Source organism: Poecilia formosa, unplaced genomic scaffold (assembly GCF_000485575.1).
Source record: "Poecilia formosa unplaced genomic scaffold, Poecilia_formosa-5.1.2 Scaffold617, whole genome shotgun sequence".
Taxonomy (NCBI): domain Eukaryota; kingdom Metazoa; phylum Chordata; class Actinopteri; order Cyprinodontiformes; family Poeciliidae; genus Poecilia; species Poecilia formosa.
The window spans coordinates 39,538-59,975 of NW_006800556.1; the positions used below are offsets into that span (position 1 = coordinate 39,538).

The 20,438-nt window shown below is 40.6% G+C and overlaps 1 protein-coding gene across 1 annotated transcript in view; it reads right to left on the reverse strand.

Moving 5' to 3' along the window:
- The window catches only part of LOC103130234 (CLIP-associating protein 1-like), a 78,304-nt gene that overhangs the window by 39,499 nt on the left and 18,367 nt on the right, over positions 1–20,438 (reverse strand). The window contains exons 13-19 of the mRNA XM_016665762.1: positions 10,259–10,394; positions 10,113–10,183; positions 9,532–9,591; positions 9,089–9,166; positions 8,847–9,014; positions 8,721–8,767; positions 8,465–8,635 (exon numbers count right to left, since the gene is read on the reverse strand). Of these exons, the coding sequence (XP_016521248.1) occupies positions 8,465–8,635; positions 8,721–8,767; positions 8,847–9,014; positions 9,089–9,166; positions 9,532–9,591; positions 10,113–10,183; positions 10,259–10,394 (731 nt within the window). The remainder of the gene's footprint in view (positions 1–8,464; positions 8,636–8,720; positions 8,768–8,846; positions 9,015–9,088; positions 9,167–9,531; positions 9,592–10,112; positions 10,184–10,258; positions 10,395–20,438) is intronic.

Here is a 20,438-nt window from a genome sequence, read left to right on the forward strand (position 1 = left end):
TTTTTCTATCTAAATAAAAAAAATCTCAATTGAGAGTATTTACATTTATTTTGCATTTGATGAACTCTCCAGTCATTTTGAGTTATTGAGTTATTAACCAATAAATCGGATAAAAAATTAGCACATACTGCGGATTTTTCATTTAGCCACTTGTGCTTTTATACAATATTAGAAATGCATAAAAAGATGAAAAGAAATGACTCGTTTCATTCGTTGTCTAAAATTCAATAACAGCATTTCTTTTGTGAATGTTTGATTGTTTGTAGGAAAAGTTGCAGCTAAAGAAATACTCCTGACATGTAATAATTGGATAGCAAAATTAGCTTAATAGATTTTTCTTTTCCACAATTTGAACCAAGCGTAGCTAAAACTTGATTTAGTAAAAGATATTTAGAGACAACAGTTTGTGCTTTTTTAATATTAAATTCAAAATGTGCGTATTTTTGTACATTTCTTTGGGTTAATTACTTCTGAGTGTGTTGTTCTTTTAGCAAATAGGCTGTTTTTGCTGAAATTAATTGATAACTAAGTTGGTCTACGATTATTTAATTAATTGATTCATCACAATTAATTGCTTTACCCCTAATAGTACTTCAATAAACACACAACCAAATCCCGCTTTTTTCATATTATGCAGGCTGATCTGTCTAGAAAACCCAGTGTGCTTTCACAGCGTAATGTTGAACCAAAGGGGCGTGGCTTAGAGACGGGCAGCGTTCTCCTCATGCAGTGGAGGATCTGTGACTCCTGCTGCTGTCTTTGCTTTGTATCATACTACTGTAACCTAAGACTCATTAAATATATCAGGATATCATTCTCTGTGAGACTGCGCTGCTGTTGCGGGGCTCAAAGTGATGTCATGTAGATTAATATTTCTCTGTGGAGGAACAAACATTTTTTCATGGAGTGTTTTTTTAAATACATTTGTTAGGGAGGATTTGGTCCCATGACCCATAAAATCTGCAGTATGTAACTTTTATAATATACATGTTTTTTTCTTTACATATTTGTTCAAATTATCATTATGTCATGACATTATTATATAAGACGGCTAATCCGTGAAAAAAATTTAGCTCCTCTGTCTTCTCCTTTTGTACGCGCTGCTATGCTACAGCTACTTCTCCACAACAATTTTCCTGGAACGGTGAGTTGTTTTTCCACGTTTGAAATATTTAGTAGCATACGCTAGGTTGATTCACAGCACCAAGACCATCGTCCAGGCTCTGATTGGTTGTTTTTGACTGGGAGAGGTGCATTTCTTCAGACGGCAATAGTAGGTCAGGGAGGAAATAGATTTTCTTTTTCTTTCTTTTTTGGCACAGATTATCCGTCTTATGTTAAACTGTCACAAAATAGTGACAGTTTTAACAAATATGAAAGAAAAAAACTGATTTGTTTTTTTAAATAAAAGTTAAAAAGTTACACACTGCAGCCTTAATTTCGCTAATTTCATGAATGTTTATATTCCACCCTTTCTCTACAGAAAGTGTGGACATCTCGTGCTTTGTCTTAGAACTCAGTAGAAAGTTTTATTTATTTGTTTTTCTCCAAGCTGCGTATTTTTCTTTCCATCCCGTTCGGCCAAAACTCTTGAAGCTCTTGTTTCCGGTATGCAATCACGGCTAGGTAACAAACGTAAGTGGGTTTCTCTGCCGCTGGAGGAAGTCTCCCGGGATGATGCCGACAAGACATCTGGCGGGTTCCCAGCCCAGTTGGACACTTCGCCCATCAGCGACTCGTCCAACCCCACGTCGCCCAATCAAAGGGTTCATGATAACAGGGCGCATTATGACAGCCGGAGTAAGTGGCCAGGAACTCATTTCTTTTTCTTTTTTTTCCCCCCCTTTTCACCCTACCTCTGTTTGCTTCTTGACTGTGCAGCTTTCTGCTCTTTACCCCCTGACACAGCCGTATGTTTACTCACCCCCTTTTTCCCCATCCGCTGCTTGTTTTTACACCGAACTCTTTTCAATAACGCATGGCTGAATGAAAGCATGACCTCCAACTTATTTCATCTTTGCATGTGTTTTTGTTTTTTCATTCAATAAAGTAAAAATGTTATTTTTGAGAGTTGAAAGATTTGTAGGATGATTTTTTTTTGTGCAAGTTTTAAATTAAATAGGCAATTGGTTGTGAACAAAAGATCTTATCATGAGAGGATACATCTTTGACTAGCTTCAGTAGCTTAGCAGTGCCTTGTGAAAGTATTCACAAGGCACGTTTTTTTTTTTCTCACATTTTATTATGTTAAGGCGACAGATTGCAGTGTTTAATTAGGGCTTTATGTGTCAGACCAAGACAAAGTACAGCATAACTAAATCATCGACAAGTATCAGAAGCAATAGTCCTGCACTCTACAAATGCAGCTTTATTTAACTGTTTATTTCCTGAAGCAATTTTATTTTGTATTTTCCTTTTTCCAACACGACATATTTCAACAACAAATGACCCCCAAAAATCCCAAAGTAAATAAAAACATAACAGCTACAAAATAAATATAACAAACTAAACTTATGCAAATAAATATGAAGATTTAATCCATTTTAAGCTTGTAAGGAACAGATCTAACATCTGGATGAAGGCGATCTGATCAGATGGTTTTTGGACTTTCTGGCCCATTTTACAAAATTCTGTGTGGTGGAAAAACACCACACACTGAACATACCATCTTCACAGTGGCCCAGTCAAAGTCCAGAGCTAAATCCTTCGGTGAATCTTGACAGGATTTCAAAACTGATGTTTGTAGACTCTCTCCATCTAATCTGGCAGACCTTGAACGACAAAAGAACGGGCAAAAGTTTCAGTCTATAGATGTCCAAAGCTGTTAGGCTACGTTCACGATCCAAAGCCGATTTTTATTAAATTTTTTTGTCCGTATCCGTTCTCTTCACGGCAGTCTGAATGGCCCAATTCCAAACTTTTCACCCCTTAAGACTCCAAGTTGTGATGATACTGTTAGCACCTGCAACCGAATAAACTTTAAAACTGATCCATTGACAGCGGCATTCATTATTGCTGCTGTGTGACCTCTATGTTCTTCTTCTGCGCATGAACGTCACTTTGGAGTCGACATGGAAGTCTGATTGTGGTCACATTTAATTAGAATCATTGACAACCAGGCAAAAAAATCTGACTTCAACCAAAAATCTGAATTAATCATCAAGACCTGCTGTGTGAACGTTGCCATAGAGACATAAAGTGGGTATGGAAAGTATTCAGACTGCTTTAAATGTCTGATATTTCAGTTTTTCTTTTTTAATAAAGGTTTTACATTTCGGGGGGAGGGAGGGGTTTTGTCAAGATGGGATGCTGAGTGTACATTCATGAGATATAATATGAACTTTTTTTATTTTAGTAAATGGCTACAATGAAACGAAGAGTGAAAAGTTTAAAGCGGTCTGAATACTTTCCATCCCCACTGAATCCTCAAAGCCCAGCAGCTACAAATGCACATTGCACCTTTCACGTTATTCGTAAAGACTTTAGAAAACCGTGCATCATTTTTGCCCTGTTTATGTATGAATGGTCCTAATTACATGAATCCTTTAAACGTTTCACATTTACATTCCAGTTTGTGACGGTCTGTCTCATAAAATCCCAGTCAAATACAGACATTTCTGGTTGCAATAATTGTAGGAGTATGAAGACTTTCACAAGATGTTTATTTCTGACTTTTTATTAGGGCTGCACAATATATCACAGCACTACTATATTAATATGGCCAATGTCTCCAGCAGATGCTGGTGTTGCTGTGTTGGAAGCAATGAATGAGGCAGAATGTGGATTTATGCCAATTGATACCGCTGCCATTTCAAAATGTCCTAATATTGTGCAGCCCTACGTTTTTATCTCTGTGTTGATCTATGAAGTTTATTCAGTTGGCCGAGGAGCTTGTATGAAACGAAGTCAGGAGAATGTGCTTCCTCTGAACCAGGTTGGAGAGCCGAGCCGCGGGACCACGGAGACGACACCGGCAGCATTCGGAGCGACGGCGGGACTGGTCGCGGAGGAATACGAGGCAGGGGGAAAGGTCGTGGGCGTGGCAGAGGTCGTGGACGAGGTGGGCATTACTCTTCATGCTATTTATGCACCGATTACAGTTTTCTGGCCGATCACCGATCTTTAAAAAGCTGATCTATCTATGACCCTGCCGATTTTTTTCTTCTTTTTTTTTTCTGTCTGAAAAGTTGATAAGTTGACGATAGTGTTGCGACTGTTGTTAACAGCGCAAGTTCAGACGTAAATCAAGATTTCCGATCTCCCAAAAATAAGGAAATTGAGGCTGATTCCTCGTCCACCAGGCCTGTCATGATAACAAATTTTTCTGGATGATAAATTGTCCCAGAACTTATTGCGACAAATGATAATATTGTGATTTTGAGACCATTATCAAATAATGTAATGGTAAAGGCATAATAATACAAGAAAACACTCTCAAAGATCAATAAACTTTAAATACTAATGAAAATTTAGCACTGGAACTGGAATGGGGTGCTGTGGTGGCGCAGGGGCAAAGCATAACCCATGTATTGAGGCCTTAGTCCTCATGCCAGTGGTTGCAGGTTCAATTCCCAGCCTGGTGACATTTGCCACATGTCTTCCCCCTCTCTCATAACCCTTTTTCCTGTCAAACTACTTTCAAATAAAGGCCACTAGAGCCAACAAAACCTTAAACAAAAACCCACTGGAACTGGAAAACATTTTAAATATCCACTTCTGGGTAGAAAGAGAGAAAGAAGAGAGAAAAACAAAAAAAATTTACAAACGGAAATTATTGAGCTCGTTTTAATTTATCATGTGATTAATTGATTTATTGCTAATTGTGTCAGGCCTACTAACTGGCTGATTTATCGGTGCACCTCTCCTTCATACATAAAAATCCTGGTTTAGTTGACCTCATTATTTTCAGTCTGAAATGTAGGAAATCATTTGCTTAAGTTTCTCTTTTCAAGCATCTTGTCTTCCTTTGTGAACATGGTTCTGAGTGGCTTATTTGTACTTTCCTTGCTTCCTCAGGTCGGTACGAATACTCTCTGAACTATAGAGACGCTCGCTCATCTGACGGCTCCGGTCAGGTGCCCACAGAGTTCGGTACCAACATGGTTTACTACTACGACGATGGCAGCAAGGTCCAAATGTATACAGTGGATGAAAAGCTTCTCAAAGAATACATCAAGCGGCAAATGTAAGTGTTTTACAGCTTTCTGAGACCTGAAAATTTAGGACGCACAATAATGAATAACACAAAGTTAAGCATTATTGTAAAGTAGAAGGAATAAGGCACCGACATCAATCTTGCAGATATGCAGCAGAATCCTTTGAGAGGACAAGTGTTAGTCATATGCTGGACAAAGATGACCTTTATGGAAGAGTGGGGGAAAAAAGAAAGGCATTATTAATAGAAAGCTCTAAGAAAACCATGAAGGGAACACCGCAAACATGTGGATGTGGAAGGTCGTCTGGTCACATGAGAACAAAAGTTGTCAACACTTTGTGCGGAAGAAAGCCAAGAAAGTGTGGCAGTAAGGGAGACAGCTAAAACATGGAGGACAGTGGGTCCTTAAGACCAAGTCTGGTTTAGACTAGCACATATCCATGTGTTAAAATGTCCTAGTTCAAGTCCAGACCTAAAGTCAATTGTGAAATGGTGCCAAGACTTAAAATCGGAGGTTCAAAGAAGTTCTGATCTGTCTGAGTTTGAGCTGTTTTAGATCAACAATGATCAGCAGTGCTTGGTAGAACTTGTAGGCACCAAAGGACTTGCAGCTGGAGTTGCAACAAAAGGAGCTTCAGCAATTTATATGTACAAACCCACAGCAAATGTTTCAGTTTAATTAAAAANAGGAACCAGGGGAACCAGGAGGAATCAGGAGGAACCAGGAGTATCAGGAGGAAATAGGGGTAAACCACTGGGAGAGCTGATCCTGGTCCAGATCAGGAACCAGAACCAGGTCAGCTCTGGAGCAGAGGTTCCATAGGCTTCAAAATAAAACATCTGATCTTTTCAGACCAAGTAAAATTTTATGTATAAGGACCTTGTTGCAGCAAACAGGAAGGGGCGGGTCGGACCGCCGTCAGTCTCATACCTTATTTGGAAATGAGACCTTTAAACTCCGGAAGTGAAGGGGGCGCTATTTCCTATATTATCCGTGGTCTCCCATTTTTATTTTATTTTGAAATCATGTTCACCTTTAGGAAGGAGTTTCACTCTCAGCATGTATTTGAACTTCTTTTATTTACTTCAGCAAAACTCACAATTTTTAACAAATTCTGTAGTTTTCGGTGAACTTCTAAATCTGCTCCTCAGTCGCATCTTTTTGGGCCTGCTACTGCCTCTAGTGGCGTGGGGGTGGTAACACAACTAATATAACTACATAACTAAATGAGAATAGCACAAAGTCTTTATTATTTATTATTAATTTTTTGTAAGGAGGTGGAGCTAATTAAATGACCTCAAATTGGCTCCAGTTTCACTCAAGGGCCAACCTGTTGAAACTGTGACAAATTTTGGGTCATTCCTGGACAGTCAGCTCAAACACTGACAACACTGGCTATATTTTTATAAACTGTTCTCAGAGACTCTACCTTTTAAGGAGACCCAGTGATCTTGGGTTAGCCAACTAGAGCTTGTGTTCAAGACAATGTTGAGTGTTTTAACTTTTCATCTCCTCGGTGGTTTGGTCACATGAGCTGCAGACTAACAGACAATCTTTTAAGAATACTTTGAATGGCAGGAATAACAGCATGTTCTTTCAGCAAACTGTCTCAACTGTTTGCTGAAAGAACATGAAAGATGGAAAGAAATATTTCAGCAGAGAGCATCCATCCTCTTTATTCATCAGTTTGAGCCTCTGAGCTCATCAAGGCGTTACCGTTTCCCTCTGGTACCTGAAATTATTGACGGTGCAATAATTATTCTTAACCAAACTAAATTATAACATTTACCTTTCGCATGCTAAGTTTTACTCTATGAACAAATGGTTGCATTGTGATTCTATGAATGAGCTTTATTTGATCACTTTACAGTTGAAGGAAAATTTCCCCATCATAGATTAAATGGTGTTTTCATCTATTTTTTTCCTATGCATAAGACTACCAACAAAAAGTCTCTCAGAATAACATAAATGGCTCAGTAAAAGCAAAACTGTGACGTTTTACTTGTCCATTTACTTGTCTAATTTTTACAACCCTGGTTGTAGCAACCAGATTTGTTTTTCTTCTGTGTACCTAATTCATTAGTTTGTTATTGACTTTTGCTCAATTAAGTTTCTTACGTATACATTGTAAATGGTTTTCATTCTAGTTGATCATGTTTTTCATGTCTCCTTATTTCTTTTATTCCTCCTATAACTGATGAAGGTGTTACTTATAATGTATAAATGTCTTGTTCAGGTCATTTAATTAGCTCTACATCGTTAAGAAAATAAAAAGTTATGGTGTTTTATTAGAGAATTGATCATTTACGGTGCCAGTAATGCTGGAATTAATAGTAAATAATAAAGACTTTGTGCTATTCTCAATTAGTGATGTAATTATATTAGTTGTGTTAGCATCTCCAGGCTAAAGTTAAAAACTGTGAGCTGTGCTGAAGTAAATAAAAGAGAGAAGTCCAAACCCGTACTGAGAGTGAAACTCTTTCCTAAAGATGAAGATATGTCACAGATTTCATAAGAAAATAAAAACAGGAGACCACAGATAACATATCTCTGATTAAGGACTAAAATCAATCACTGGCCCAGCCCTGATCAGACCATCCTACTGACAAGAACGCTGTCCAGGGTCAAAGGTCAGAACACTTTTGGCTCATGCTGTACTCGCTCTGAGCGGCATCATGAAGTTCTGCGGCAGAGCTGGAATAAAGGAGGGCTGCAACGATTAATCGGTTGTTGAAATAATCATCAACTGATTAAACTGTCGGAGCCGTAATTAAACCAAACCTGGACAAAACAACACAAACATTTTGCATTTAAGATAAAACATTCTGCGTAAATCTGTTCCAACCAAACTCCTCTAACAGCAGCTTCAGCTTCACTTGGTTCTGGAAAAGTCTCCTATTAATCAGCTATTAATCAATAACTGATTTCCAGATCAGCCATTCGCTGAGCCGATGTTCAGGACGGCCTGAGTGGTTCTGATTTTCAGCTGCAGATGCACCCTTTGCTGCAAATGATCAAACATTCACTAAAGGAATGCTGATATTGACTACATTTTCTGATTTAAATAGTTAAATTATTTATCTCTATCTTTTACTGTATTTCTCGTGCACTTGGCTTAAGTGGTTAAAGGAAAAAACATTTTTTTATTGTGTTAATGGTTTCAAATAATTGTCTCAAGAATTGTCAGAATAATCAATTACTGAAATAATGATCAGTTTGGAATAAATGTGAGCGATCCATCCTCTGGAAAACCTTTAAATCAGTCAGTCAGTCCGACCCGTTACTTTTGCACAGCAGGACGGGTTTACCTAGCGAGGCGTAGGACCCCGGGGGCAGGGCGGCGGCGGCGCCGAAAGGCGAGGAGGCCGGGACGCCTCCCAGGCGGGACCTGGCGCTGGAGGCGGCGTTGACGTCGATGTCGCTACGGGAACGCTGCAGGGAGCCCGGCGCGGCCGACGCCCTGGAGCCCGCCAGCTTACCTGGACGGGGACAGATAGGAGACACTGGACCGGAGCCCTCTGGACCCGACACGGTTCTGGACGGGCTCGGCTCAAACACACTTACTTCTGGTAATGCTGCCTCCGATGACGCTCTTCACAGACAGAGGTCGGCTGGAACAAAGCAGAGAACGTTCTGGAGTCATCCTGCAGGAAGGCTAGCAGAACCAGATCCAGAACCTCCGGGTCTTACTTGAGGCTCTCCTGCGAGGATGAGGAGGAGCGGTCGGACTGCGGCAGCGACACGATGCTGTCGGAGCTCTTCAGGTGCGACTGCAGCGCCTTCTGATAGGTGGCTTCCAGCGCCTGGAACAGAAGCTCCGCCTCCCGGCTGTAGTGGCCATGGAAACCCCAGTAGCACCTGCGACGGGACAGACAGGTGAGTCGGAGGTCGCTCCCGCCACTGGCATCGCAGTATGAGGCAGAGACGCGTACTTCCTGGCGATGGAGCGGGCCTCGGAGTCGGCGTCGTGGATTCCCTTCCGGACGGTCTCGGTGAGGACGGCCACGTGTCTGGGGCGAGACGGAAACATGAGGACAGGGAGACGGGTGCTGCTGGTTCCCACGGCGACACTCGAGGAATGAGCTCGCTCCCTGGGGTTCCCTCCCGCTTTTAATGCCTCCCCTCCCGTGGCCATGGTTACAGGAGTGGAAGCCGTCTCACGGCTGGAAGATGATGAAGACTCACCCGGCATCCATCGATCACCTCGGCTCATCAGGAGCTTAGCGAGCCGACGCCTAGCCGCCTCAAATGTCACCATGGGAGGGAGGGGGGAGGGGGGCGGTACAAGCTTCCCCCCTCCCCTCCACTCAGACCCCCTTCTTCTCCCCCATCCCCATCCATGCAGCCCTGGTCCCGTAGCCGAGGCAGAACTCACCTCTCCAGGGTCGCCGTGTGCCACTCCTGCAGCAGGAGGTCCAGGAACTCATAGCAGCGCCTGTTAGCACAGAAGAAGAGAAGAGCAAGAGCGGCCATGTTGGACCAGTTCCAGTCTTGGTCAAAATTTCAAAAACGTAACTTCCTTTTATCTTCACCGCAGACACATAAGATGAATGAGAGTTAACAGCAGTGAGAGCAGAGCAGCATCCCCCATCTCAGAAACCATACAATGCTCTTACTGCTGACGGCTGCAGATGTTTGTGACCACTCTGCTCTCCAGTAACACAGCTATGCTAGCATTAGCAACTACTACATGCTAACAGCTAGCATACCTGCGACTTGTACTTTCTTCTTCACAGGAAACATTATGATTGTTGAACTCTGTATACCTCAGACGCATTGATGGATGTTCTGCTTACTGCAGCCTGACGCCACCAGGAGCTGAAGTTGGTGTCTGAATGAAGCTTCCAGTAAGACTGAAAAGCCACTCCTCCTATTTTAAACTCTGTCCCTGGTATCCATGGAAACTTTTGCCTGGTTTCCAGGGATACCAGGGACAGGCTGTGGAGAAGCTCTTACCTCCTAACAGCCACAGACTTGGAGCTGCAGTTGCTGGTGATGATGGGGATGAGGCGAGGGTAGTGGGTGTGCTGGAAGAGAACCACAGGTGTTAATGTCCACGTCCCTTGAAAGGACTGAGACGTCCCGCTGGGGCGGAGTCTCACCCTGAGAATGAGGCGGATGGCGGCCGCTCCGGACGTGGCCATGACCTTGGCGCTGTTTGGTACCAGGTTGAGCAGAGTTGGCATCACGCTCTCCGCTCCGTGGTCAAACTTGTTCCGCAGGACGGAGGACAGATGTCTGGTGGACACGGAGACACGGTTAAAGACCCTGCTCCTTTCTGTCCATCAGGGACAAGCTGGACGGTACCGGCCGACCCACTGCTGCAGAACAGTCTTGGAGAAACCAGACACCAGAGAACCAGCAGAACCAGCAGATCTGGTCCAGAACCAGTTGAGGAGCTCATTCTGGTTCCAGGCCATCTGCTTATTGAACGTTTCTTTGGTTCCCCAATCCAGGCTGTGTGCTCTGAAAGCTCACGGCTGAAAAGCTGGTTCGGTTCGGTCGCTTCCAGTCCAGCCTGTGACGGCATCAGGTGGTACCAGATCCCATTTAGCTCTGATTCATTCATCAAGCAGCTGCTCTTTAGCTGCAGACCTGCTCGGTTCCACCTCATCTGGGTTCAATTACAATCTGGGTGATGGATCGAAGTTTCACAGCCAGGCAGAACCGGTTCTGAAGCAAACTGAAACCTAATCAGTTCCAGACCCAGTTAATGTCAGAGCTGCCATGAAGGCAATCAGGAGGGAATTAATGACGCNGGAAAATAATCCAAAACATTTTCTTTCATTTACGTCCTTTATGTTGCTTTAGACCAGTGTTTTTCAACCACTGTTCCGCGGCACACTAGTGTGCCGTGAGCGATCGTCAGGTGTGCCTTGGAAATTATCCAATTTCACCTACCGTATTTTCCGGACTATAAGCTGCTACTTTTTTCCTAAACTTTGAACCATGCAGATTGTAGCCCAGTGCGGCTTTTCTGTGTATTTTTCTTCAACCACCAGGGGGCTCTATAGCAGGAAGTGAATCATTAGAAGTCAAAATTGTAGATCAAAGAAGAACGCGTTAATTTTCCTTTAGAACAACAACATGCTAGCAGCAGGCACGACCGAGAAATGTTTTCAAACTCATATGCAGCTTTTAAGTTGAGGAGTATCGATCTGGCACTACAGGAGGGAAATAAAGCCGCTGCACTTAAGCTCAGTGTGAACGAAACCATGGTTAGTAAGTAGTGGCTAGCGGCCTAATCATGTAATTTTCTTACCACTAGATGGCAGTAGGTACAGAGCATTTTACATTAAAACAAGAGAATTAGTGATGCATGAATGTTACAGGTAGCGATGAGTGCATCGTATCTAGCAAGACTAACGACAGTGATGGAAAAGAGTGAAGCTCAGCAGTAGTTGGAAAGAACATGGGTCCATTTCCCACATGTCTGTGTGAAGTGATCTTCTCAAGCCTGGATACTATAAAACCTGAAACCAGAGAGAGACTGAGAGCTGTTGAGGAAGAGCTTTGTCTTTCTTCAATTTCTGTCAGGAAATCAGCTGTTTTATCCAAATATACACAGGCTTCACACTAGATGGGTAAAATATATAGATATTGACATTTTGTACATGCAACTCTTCATATTGTAACAATGAAATCTTTCCCGAATATTTCCCGAAAATAATTCAGAATAAGAATTATTTTCTGTATTCCGGATAAAAGAATGCTTGTGAAATAGTTTGTAAAACACTTTGAACTTTTCTACAACTTCTTTAAATTTAAGACCACAGTGTTGTGGCACTGTTCAGGTGTTCAGGTGTATTTTTGAAGTGGACATGTTACGTGCAATTTGAAATAAGAAATGTAAAATGTGATAAAAATACATTTTTGTGTTTATTTGATTCCTATTCAAGACACTTTGATAAGAATGACTATATATGTAGTATAGGCGGCTACAGAGTATCTTGGTTTATATTTTTGGTTGGTGGTGTGCCTCGAGATTTTTTCAATTAAAACAGTGTACCTTGGCTCAATAAAGGTTGAAAAACACTGCTTTAGAACATAAAAAAACTGCAAAGGTTGTGGTTGTAAGGTGTCATAACCTGATCTTTTGTGTCATATTAGATAAATTAGAATATTACTGAGGGGTTTATTTATTTCAGTAATGCAGTTCTGAATTCAAATGAAACACAGAACATAGATTATTATAACCTTCATTTTTGTTCATTATGATTTTGTTGAAAATTTTGTTATTAAATGTTGTGAAAGCACAACATTTAATAGAATATTACATCAGACCAATAAAACATTTTTAATACAGAAATTATGTTGAAAGTTCATTTTCAAAAGGTGCTTTAAATCTGACAAACGAGCTTCACCGGAACATGTATAATAATTTATTGCATATGACTTTATATTACATTGAACATACCTTCAAACTTGCAAGAGTTCAACTTGCAGTCCTTACATCTGAGGCCAGGCTCTGCAGAACTGAAACTGAATAACTCTGAAATGCCTCTTAGAATGAGATAATCTGCTCTTATTTGAGTTTGTCCTGCAGGGGGCAGTGTGCTCCTTGTGTCTACTTGACAGCCCTGGCCTCTTTAAAGACCAGACTCTGGCCAGTGGAGGTTGAGGGTGAGCCGAGCTCCTAAAAATAGACAGAGTGCTTCTAAAGGGACAGGCGAGGAATTGCATGCAGGCCTGAGAGCTGAACTGTAAGGATAAGGAGGAGGAGGGAGAGAAAGCCAGGGAATGAGGGAAGAAGGGAGGGGGTGACAATAGTGAGAGGGGACGTTCCTGTCCACTCTCCTCATCTCCCTGCAGTTCAGCCGTTTTTCTTCATGCTTACTTACTGCCTGAGGCTGAGCTCCACACAAATATTTGTGTCAGAGGGTGTGCCATGGTGACATGAAGTGGTGTGACGAGCAAGAGACAACGAGACAGAGGTCTGCATTTGGTGCTGAAGTCACAATGTTCATCACTGCAAAAATAATTTTAAAGTCCTAGAAATGTTTCTTCTTGTCTTTTGAATCTTATGTCATCTCATGTAATCAGAGATCTTTAACCAGTTCTTTTTTAATCTCTAAAATAAAACACTTCAATGAAACTGTTACAAATTAGAAACTATTTTTTTTCTTCTTCTGACGCAAGACTTTCATATTCAGACTTTAAAAGAACATTAACCCACATTTATATCAATATTAAGATATATTGCGCACTAGTTCTTAAATTGGAAGTAAAGGATAGTTTTTTACAATATTAATCTGAAAAGTGTGTCATGCATTTGTATTTAGCTCCCTTTACTCTGATACGCCTAAATAAAATCCAGATTAACCAACAGGGGTGGGCGATATAATAATTATTATTATACATTTTATTTTTGCGCTGCTCTTGTAAACACTCAAAGCTACTTTACAGGAATGTTTTTCTATTTTAATAAAGTTCAAACAACTTTAAGAAGTGAATAATTTTGCAAGGCACTGTAAAATCAACTTTCTTATTTTTGGTAATAAGAAATGGTAATACTCAAACCATTGAACTTAATGCAATCTCTGTAATTAACTTTCATTTAAAAAGTAAAACAATCTGTGATTTCTGTTTGGACGTTGGCATTTTGAAACATCACAACACATTTCAACAGTTTAATCTCCCATTATTTGGAACAAAGAGTTGGGCCTGAAGAAGATCCATTTGAGATGGTCTACTCAAAGGAAAATGTCAAAACGAATGGCTGTTAACGCTGACATGCTTCCTCCTGCAGTGAATACTACTTCAGCAGCCACAACCTGGAGAGGGATTTCTTCCTGAGGAGAAAAATGGATGCGCAGGGCTTCCTCCCCATTTCACTCATTGCAAGCTTCCACCGAGTGCAGGCTCTTACGACTGACGTCAACCTCATCATAGAGGTAATGCGCCACAGGTCAAACACAAGATATTTCAGAAATCGCTTCAACACCTGGATTTTGTCTGATCTGAAACCTCCACGTCTTTCCCCCTGCTCCTCCCTGCAGGCTCTAAAAAGCAGCACTGAAGTGGAGCTGGTGGATGAGAGGATACGCTGTAAAACGGAGCCGGAGCGCTGGCCCATCCCCACCCCGCCTGTCGTGGGTTCGCCCCGCACCGACTTCTCGCAACTCATCAACTGCCCCGAGTTTGTTCCTCGACAGAACCTGAACACCGTCGGTGCTGGTCAGTATTCAGTTACCTTTTTACGTCCAAGTGATTGTTTGGATATGCACCCGTCTGAAATTTTGCTAAAGAAAGTTGGCAAAAGTATGAACTTCTAACACTAATTTTAGCCATTTGTTAAAACTGAGCTACCTTGACAAAAACCACATATTAAGATAAAACAGATTCAGAAAAAAGACCCCAAGTTACTGAGCTGTTATTGCCTAAAATGCAACATCAGCATTCCTTTTGTTAGTTTGAACCAGGTAAAACTAAAACTATGCAACTTGAGGAGTTTTGGGTAAAACATATTTACTTACAAATGTGTTTTTATTTTAAATGCAAAATGTACATATGCTCTGTGCAGATTCATCTTAATTACTGCTCTGAATTTGTTTATTCAGTAAATGTAATTTTTTTGAGGATTAGGATTGATCAGTTATTAAACTGATGATTTTCATAATCGATTCATCACAATTATTCAGATCGTTCCAGCCGTACTCATTATTTCTGATAGAACCAGGGGCGATGTCACACAATATGAGAAAATCAGTTCATTAAATGACTCTCTACAGACTGTAGAGTCTGTAGAGAGATTTTTTTATTTTATTTAACATATCCCATGATGGACAGAATTGGACTAAAAGAAAACGTTTTATAATCTGCTAACATCAGACTGAATGAACTGCTGACTGTTTCATGTTATAGAAATGGCTTTTGTGCTTCATCTCACTCGTTTGTCGAACATCTGACTGAAAACTAAGATTTTTTTCCTACAGTAACAACTTCCACATCGAAGAGTGTTGATGTTAGCATCGCCTGCTATGTTTTTATACATTCTGTAATGAGTTAGTTTCTGACCGGCAAAGTGTCCCATCTGAAGGTTCTGTGGACAAATCTGTTTTTCCCCCCAAATCTCTTAAGTTCTGTAATCAAACACAACAATTCCAAAATGAATATTTGCTTCTCTTTAGTTTTACACACAATTCTCTTGAAGCAGTAAAACACACACCTCAGTTTATTCTGACTTCCTCTGCCATATGCTGCTGCCCTGAATATCCACTGGAGCAGAAAATGTGGATTAATTGAAGCTGGGAACTTTTTACAGCAGCCACATATGAGCTTTCCTCAAATGAAACATTATTTAAAGAACAAAACAGACACTCTTCAGATTATTAAAGAAGCTCTTCACACATATAAAGCACATTTAAATACATTTCTTGAGCTGTTCATCAAAAACAGACCCCAAAATTAACTCATCTGGTCCTCATGTCATTAGAATTTGTAAAGCAGTAAATATTTATTTCTGTTGTCATCTCTCTGGATTTCAAGATTTTGTTAGGGGAGAGTTGATAAGTTCTGTTTTTTTTATTTTTATTTTGATCCATAATTTAGTTTTAACATGTCTCACGTTTTGAACTAAAACCATTTCCAGTGTTTTTCAGTGTATAAGTGGATGTCATAAAGCCGATTGTTGTGTGACTTTCAGCTACGTTGCCTGTGAAGGAGCCTCTGATTGGCCCGGCTGAACCCAGCTCGTCCAATCAGGACTCTCTCCTGGCCGCAGACAACTCCAAAGATGGCCCTGCGTCCGAGCCCAAGCCCGACCCGGACGCCTGGATCCAGGTGGAGAAACGCCACCGTCAGACCTCCGGAAAATCAAAGGCAAGTGACGGCAGGGACAAAATCCAGCTGTAGGTCAATAACCAACAGAGGCAGAAGAAAATGGAGACTAATCTTTTTCTGGTCAATAGTATTTTATTTTTTTAACCTAAGTGAGAGAAAAATATATCAATTAATCGCATGATGACTTATAATGAGCCTGATCATTTCCATTCTGATTGACATTTTTCAAAGGGACAAATGTTTAGAGATTTAATAATCCATACTATTTATGGTTTCAATTGTGAATAGTTTTATTTCCAATTTATTTATTTATTTATTTTTTTTATTTTTATTTTTTTATATTTAAAATATCTTTCAGTTCCAGGGTGGAGTGTTCAAAAATGTAAGTTTAATTGTTCTTTGGTAGAGCGAAGCTGCATGATTATGCCATTATCGGTATAATACTTGACAAGGTCTCAAAACAACAATATTATTATCAATAATTTATGGGACAGTTTATAATCTTTCTAAATTTATCACGATGGGCCAATGTCTCAGTTTCTGGGTTTTGGTGGATGAATAGGTCCAAATAATGATATTTTTCAGTACTTGACCAAAACTAACATCCATCTCTCTTATATTCATCACTCTTCCTTTTTCCGCCTCTCATCTTGTTTTTCCATGTTTTCCTATCTCTCTCTCCTGTGATCACTTGCATTCTCCTTTATATTCTTTTTTGTTTTGGGCCGGCAGCATGACAGCGATGATGTGTGTGCTGCTGGCCCATCTCCTCCCTTAGAGCCCGAACCCGACCTCCTCTCCTCTGCAGTTGAGTTCCTCCTTCCTCCAGACTTTCACTCATCCCAGTTTGTCCTCCTTCCTTTAACATCTCATTCATTGCATGTCTTGTTTTCATTCACTCAAACATTCATTCATTCCACGGCTTCATTTATTTTTGCCTGAATGTAATTTTTAGATCAAAAACTAGAGAAAGCTTGAAAAGTATTCATACAGTTTTTGATCTTTTCTGTATCAGGTTAGAAAAAGCAAAAGCATGCTACATTTTTCAGATTTTATTTGTGGAAAAGTTTGGAAAATCCCAGTAGTTTATGGCTGGAACTAGACAAAATGTAAAGTTGAAGAGTATGAACAAAACCGGATCTACAAGGATTTGGGCCCCTGGGCTGGAAATCATTTTGGTGCCTTATCCACATTATTACTAAGCAATAATGTACTTATTGCTAAGTACATTAATCTGTAGTTTTATACATAATTGGATATGAACCGATGATGGTTTATTAAGTTCCTTGGCTAGTAACTCCATGTTGCCCCCCTCTCCCCTCCCCAAAAAATTACCATAACTTCATAATTTTCAAAAACTTGTGTTGTTTATATTCATAAAAATCCCAACATATTGTTACAACTCATCTGATATGAGCCTATGATTCTCATATGAAGTACAGTGTCTACAAAACATGCATTCATTAAAAAAATTTTAAAATCTGTGGAGCCCCCAAAAACTACTGCCTGTAAACCCTTTCTAAAGTCTGGCTCACGGCATGGATACTTTGGCAGGATATTCTACTCAGATTTTGGTCTTAACTGGATGTTTCCTCAAACCTCCTCCCGCCCTCCAGGGGGAACCCAAGGCCCCCCCTGCTCAGAGCAGCCAGCCGCCTCCCCAGGCCGAACTGGACCAGGAGGAGCTGGACTTCATGTTCGACGAGGAGATGGAGCAGATGGCGCCCAGGAAGAACAAATTCACCGACTGGTCGGACGAAGACGACTCGGACTACGAGCTGGACGACCAAGACGTCAACAAGATTCTCATTGTCACCCAGACCCCGCCGTACCTCCGCAAACACCCCGGCGGCGATCGCACGGGAAACCACGAGTCCAGGGCCAAGATCACAGCCGATCTGGCCAAGGCCATCAACGACGGGCTGTACTACTACGAACAGGACCTGTGGAAGGGAGAGGAGCAGATCGAGTGCAGCAAGGTGAGACAGCGGTAGCCTAACCGCTTTATTTAACTCGTAAGTTTTTTGGTTTTCTTTAAATACTTCTCATATGCAGAAAATGCATCGTAACATAAATGTAGAGATAGTCAAGTTGGACATGTACACTTGGAGGCTAAAACAACATCGCTATGTTTGATCCAGTCATCATCTTCCACTTACACCTCCCTCTAGTCTGATTAGCACTAGGGCCTTCGCAATGAATCAATTAATGGCATGATAAATTAAAACAAGCTTAATCATTTCCAATTGCATGATTTTATTGTTTTTTTGGTTTTGTTTTTCTCTTTCTACCAAAATCTGACGACCCAAAAATTGGCACCCTGGGCCCCTGCCACTGTAAACCCTTAATAAAGTCTGAGCCAGATTATCAGCAGAAAGTCTTGCTTTCTCGCAGCCATCAGAAACTGAAATGCTATAGAAAATAATTTCATTTGTAACTTAAAAATATATAACTCCTAAGAATTGTTTTTGAGAGCTGAAAATTGTGCAAATAAATGTATTGATAGTTGTACTTAGATTTGGAATCCTGTATGAGGCTTTTAGGTACAGTCAATTTTTTGCCTGTTATTGATAGTTATTGGTAAAGTCATACAAGCTGAGTGTATCACACAGCATCTTAAACATCCATTTTCCCTCTCTTTCCAGTAAGTTAAATTCAATAATACTCACAATGTAGCAACTTTGTAGAAGTAAGTAATAACATTCTTTATGGGATCATCCAGGTGTAAGCAGAACCCAGTTTCTCTGCCACCCTCAGTACAGTGACGTACTATAAAGTTTTTCTTTGGCAGTGCGGTTGCTTCATGATGTGTGCAGAGGGACTAAAATAACCTTTCCTTCTGCACAAGCCTTTCACGTATCAGACAGCTGCTTCCAGAGCCGAGTGACCTGCTTTTAGAAAAGCTGCTGCATCTGCAGAAAGCGCGCACTTAAGATCATTAGGTCTACGTTACACAGCATGATGCAATGTAATTTATGTGCAGGAGCAGTGAATTTATGGGATAAAACCAGCAGGCAGTCGTTCACAACAGTCATAGTAAAGTCTTATCTATTGAAAAACTATAATTACTTGAAAAATTATTACTTAAACTATGTTATCACCATAAAACCTTCTGATTTCAAGCATTTGAATAAAACAATTCATTTTTTAAAGGTGGAAAACCTGATTGGATGAGTTCCACTGCTTTGCTCTTGTGCAGCCAGAATAACATGCAGTCATTACCCTGCTGAAATGAATCAGCTGTATTCTTTCCTCCCACCTCCAGCTATGTATTTAACTGAAAATACTACGCAGATCTTCTGCAGCTCTTCGAGAAGGATGATGAGTTGTATGTGGAGGGGAAGTGCTGAGGAAGAGATAAGTAGAAGGGAAATAAGAGCTAGAGCCATTGGCTGATCTGTGATAGGCAGCAGTTACTGCAGTCAGCTTCAAAACTTTAGACATAATTTTGACCAGTGTAAAATAATAAATAGATGCATAAAATGATCTGGAACTGCTATCAAAATTTTTAAAAAGCAGTTGCAAGTTCAAAACATTTGACAGTAAGTTCTTAAAGCTACAGATACACTATTTTCTTGTAGGTCTGACCTGCTGGCTCAGATTGTATTTGCAAGATTGCCCAGATGGATAATCAGAAAACATCTCCCCTGCCTTTTTCTGATCAGACTTTGTACTGTTTCATCACTTAAAGTTTTAGTTAATTGTATGTTGGACCCATTATTTTTATTTGTTCTGCAGATATTAACCACAAGAAACAAAACGCTCACCTTTGTAATTATAAATCGCAGTAAATAAAACGTGTCATGTTCCTATAAATACGACATGTCTTCTAAAGTAGGTTTGAAATTGTCCTCATGTTTGTTGGGGTCTTTTGTTTTCTTTTTTTGGTTTTTTTTTTAGCAACGTCAGCTCGTTTTGAGCTCAAAGGTTGTCAATAAAGTGGGAAATCTTCCACCTGAACACACACACACACACACACACACACCAAGGTCAGCTGCAGTTTTTTTTTTTTTTCCCCCATTATCGTACATCTGATGCAGGCGTGTAAAGGTCATAGTCCACGCCACATCTGTTGTGTGTCACACTGGCCCACATGGCTGCAGCCGCTGGTATTATCAGCTGTTTGGACCCGCATGTTGTCCTGTTGTCAGCCCAAACTGAGAGCTCAATTACAACTAAAGGCAGGAGTAAACTAAACTAGAGTTGCTGTAGTTTTCCTAAGAAATCTACCTTCTTACCCTTACAATCTGTTTTTTTACTCTAATTTTCAAAGGGTAGTGTTATGTAAAGTCGACTCTTAAGCTTGACATCATGTTATAATGTTACTCCCTCATCAAAAACAAATCTGGAGTGTTGCCTTGATCTTTTCATTTATGTTTGAGAAATCCTTTAATCTCCATGGCAACCATTCAGCTTTGCAAAACGGCTGGGTGGACCTAGCTCCACCCTCAAGAACACAGCTCCTCCTTACAGCTACAGTTTCTTAAAGAGACAGAGACC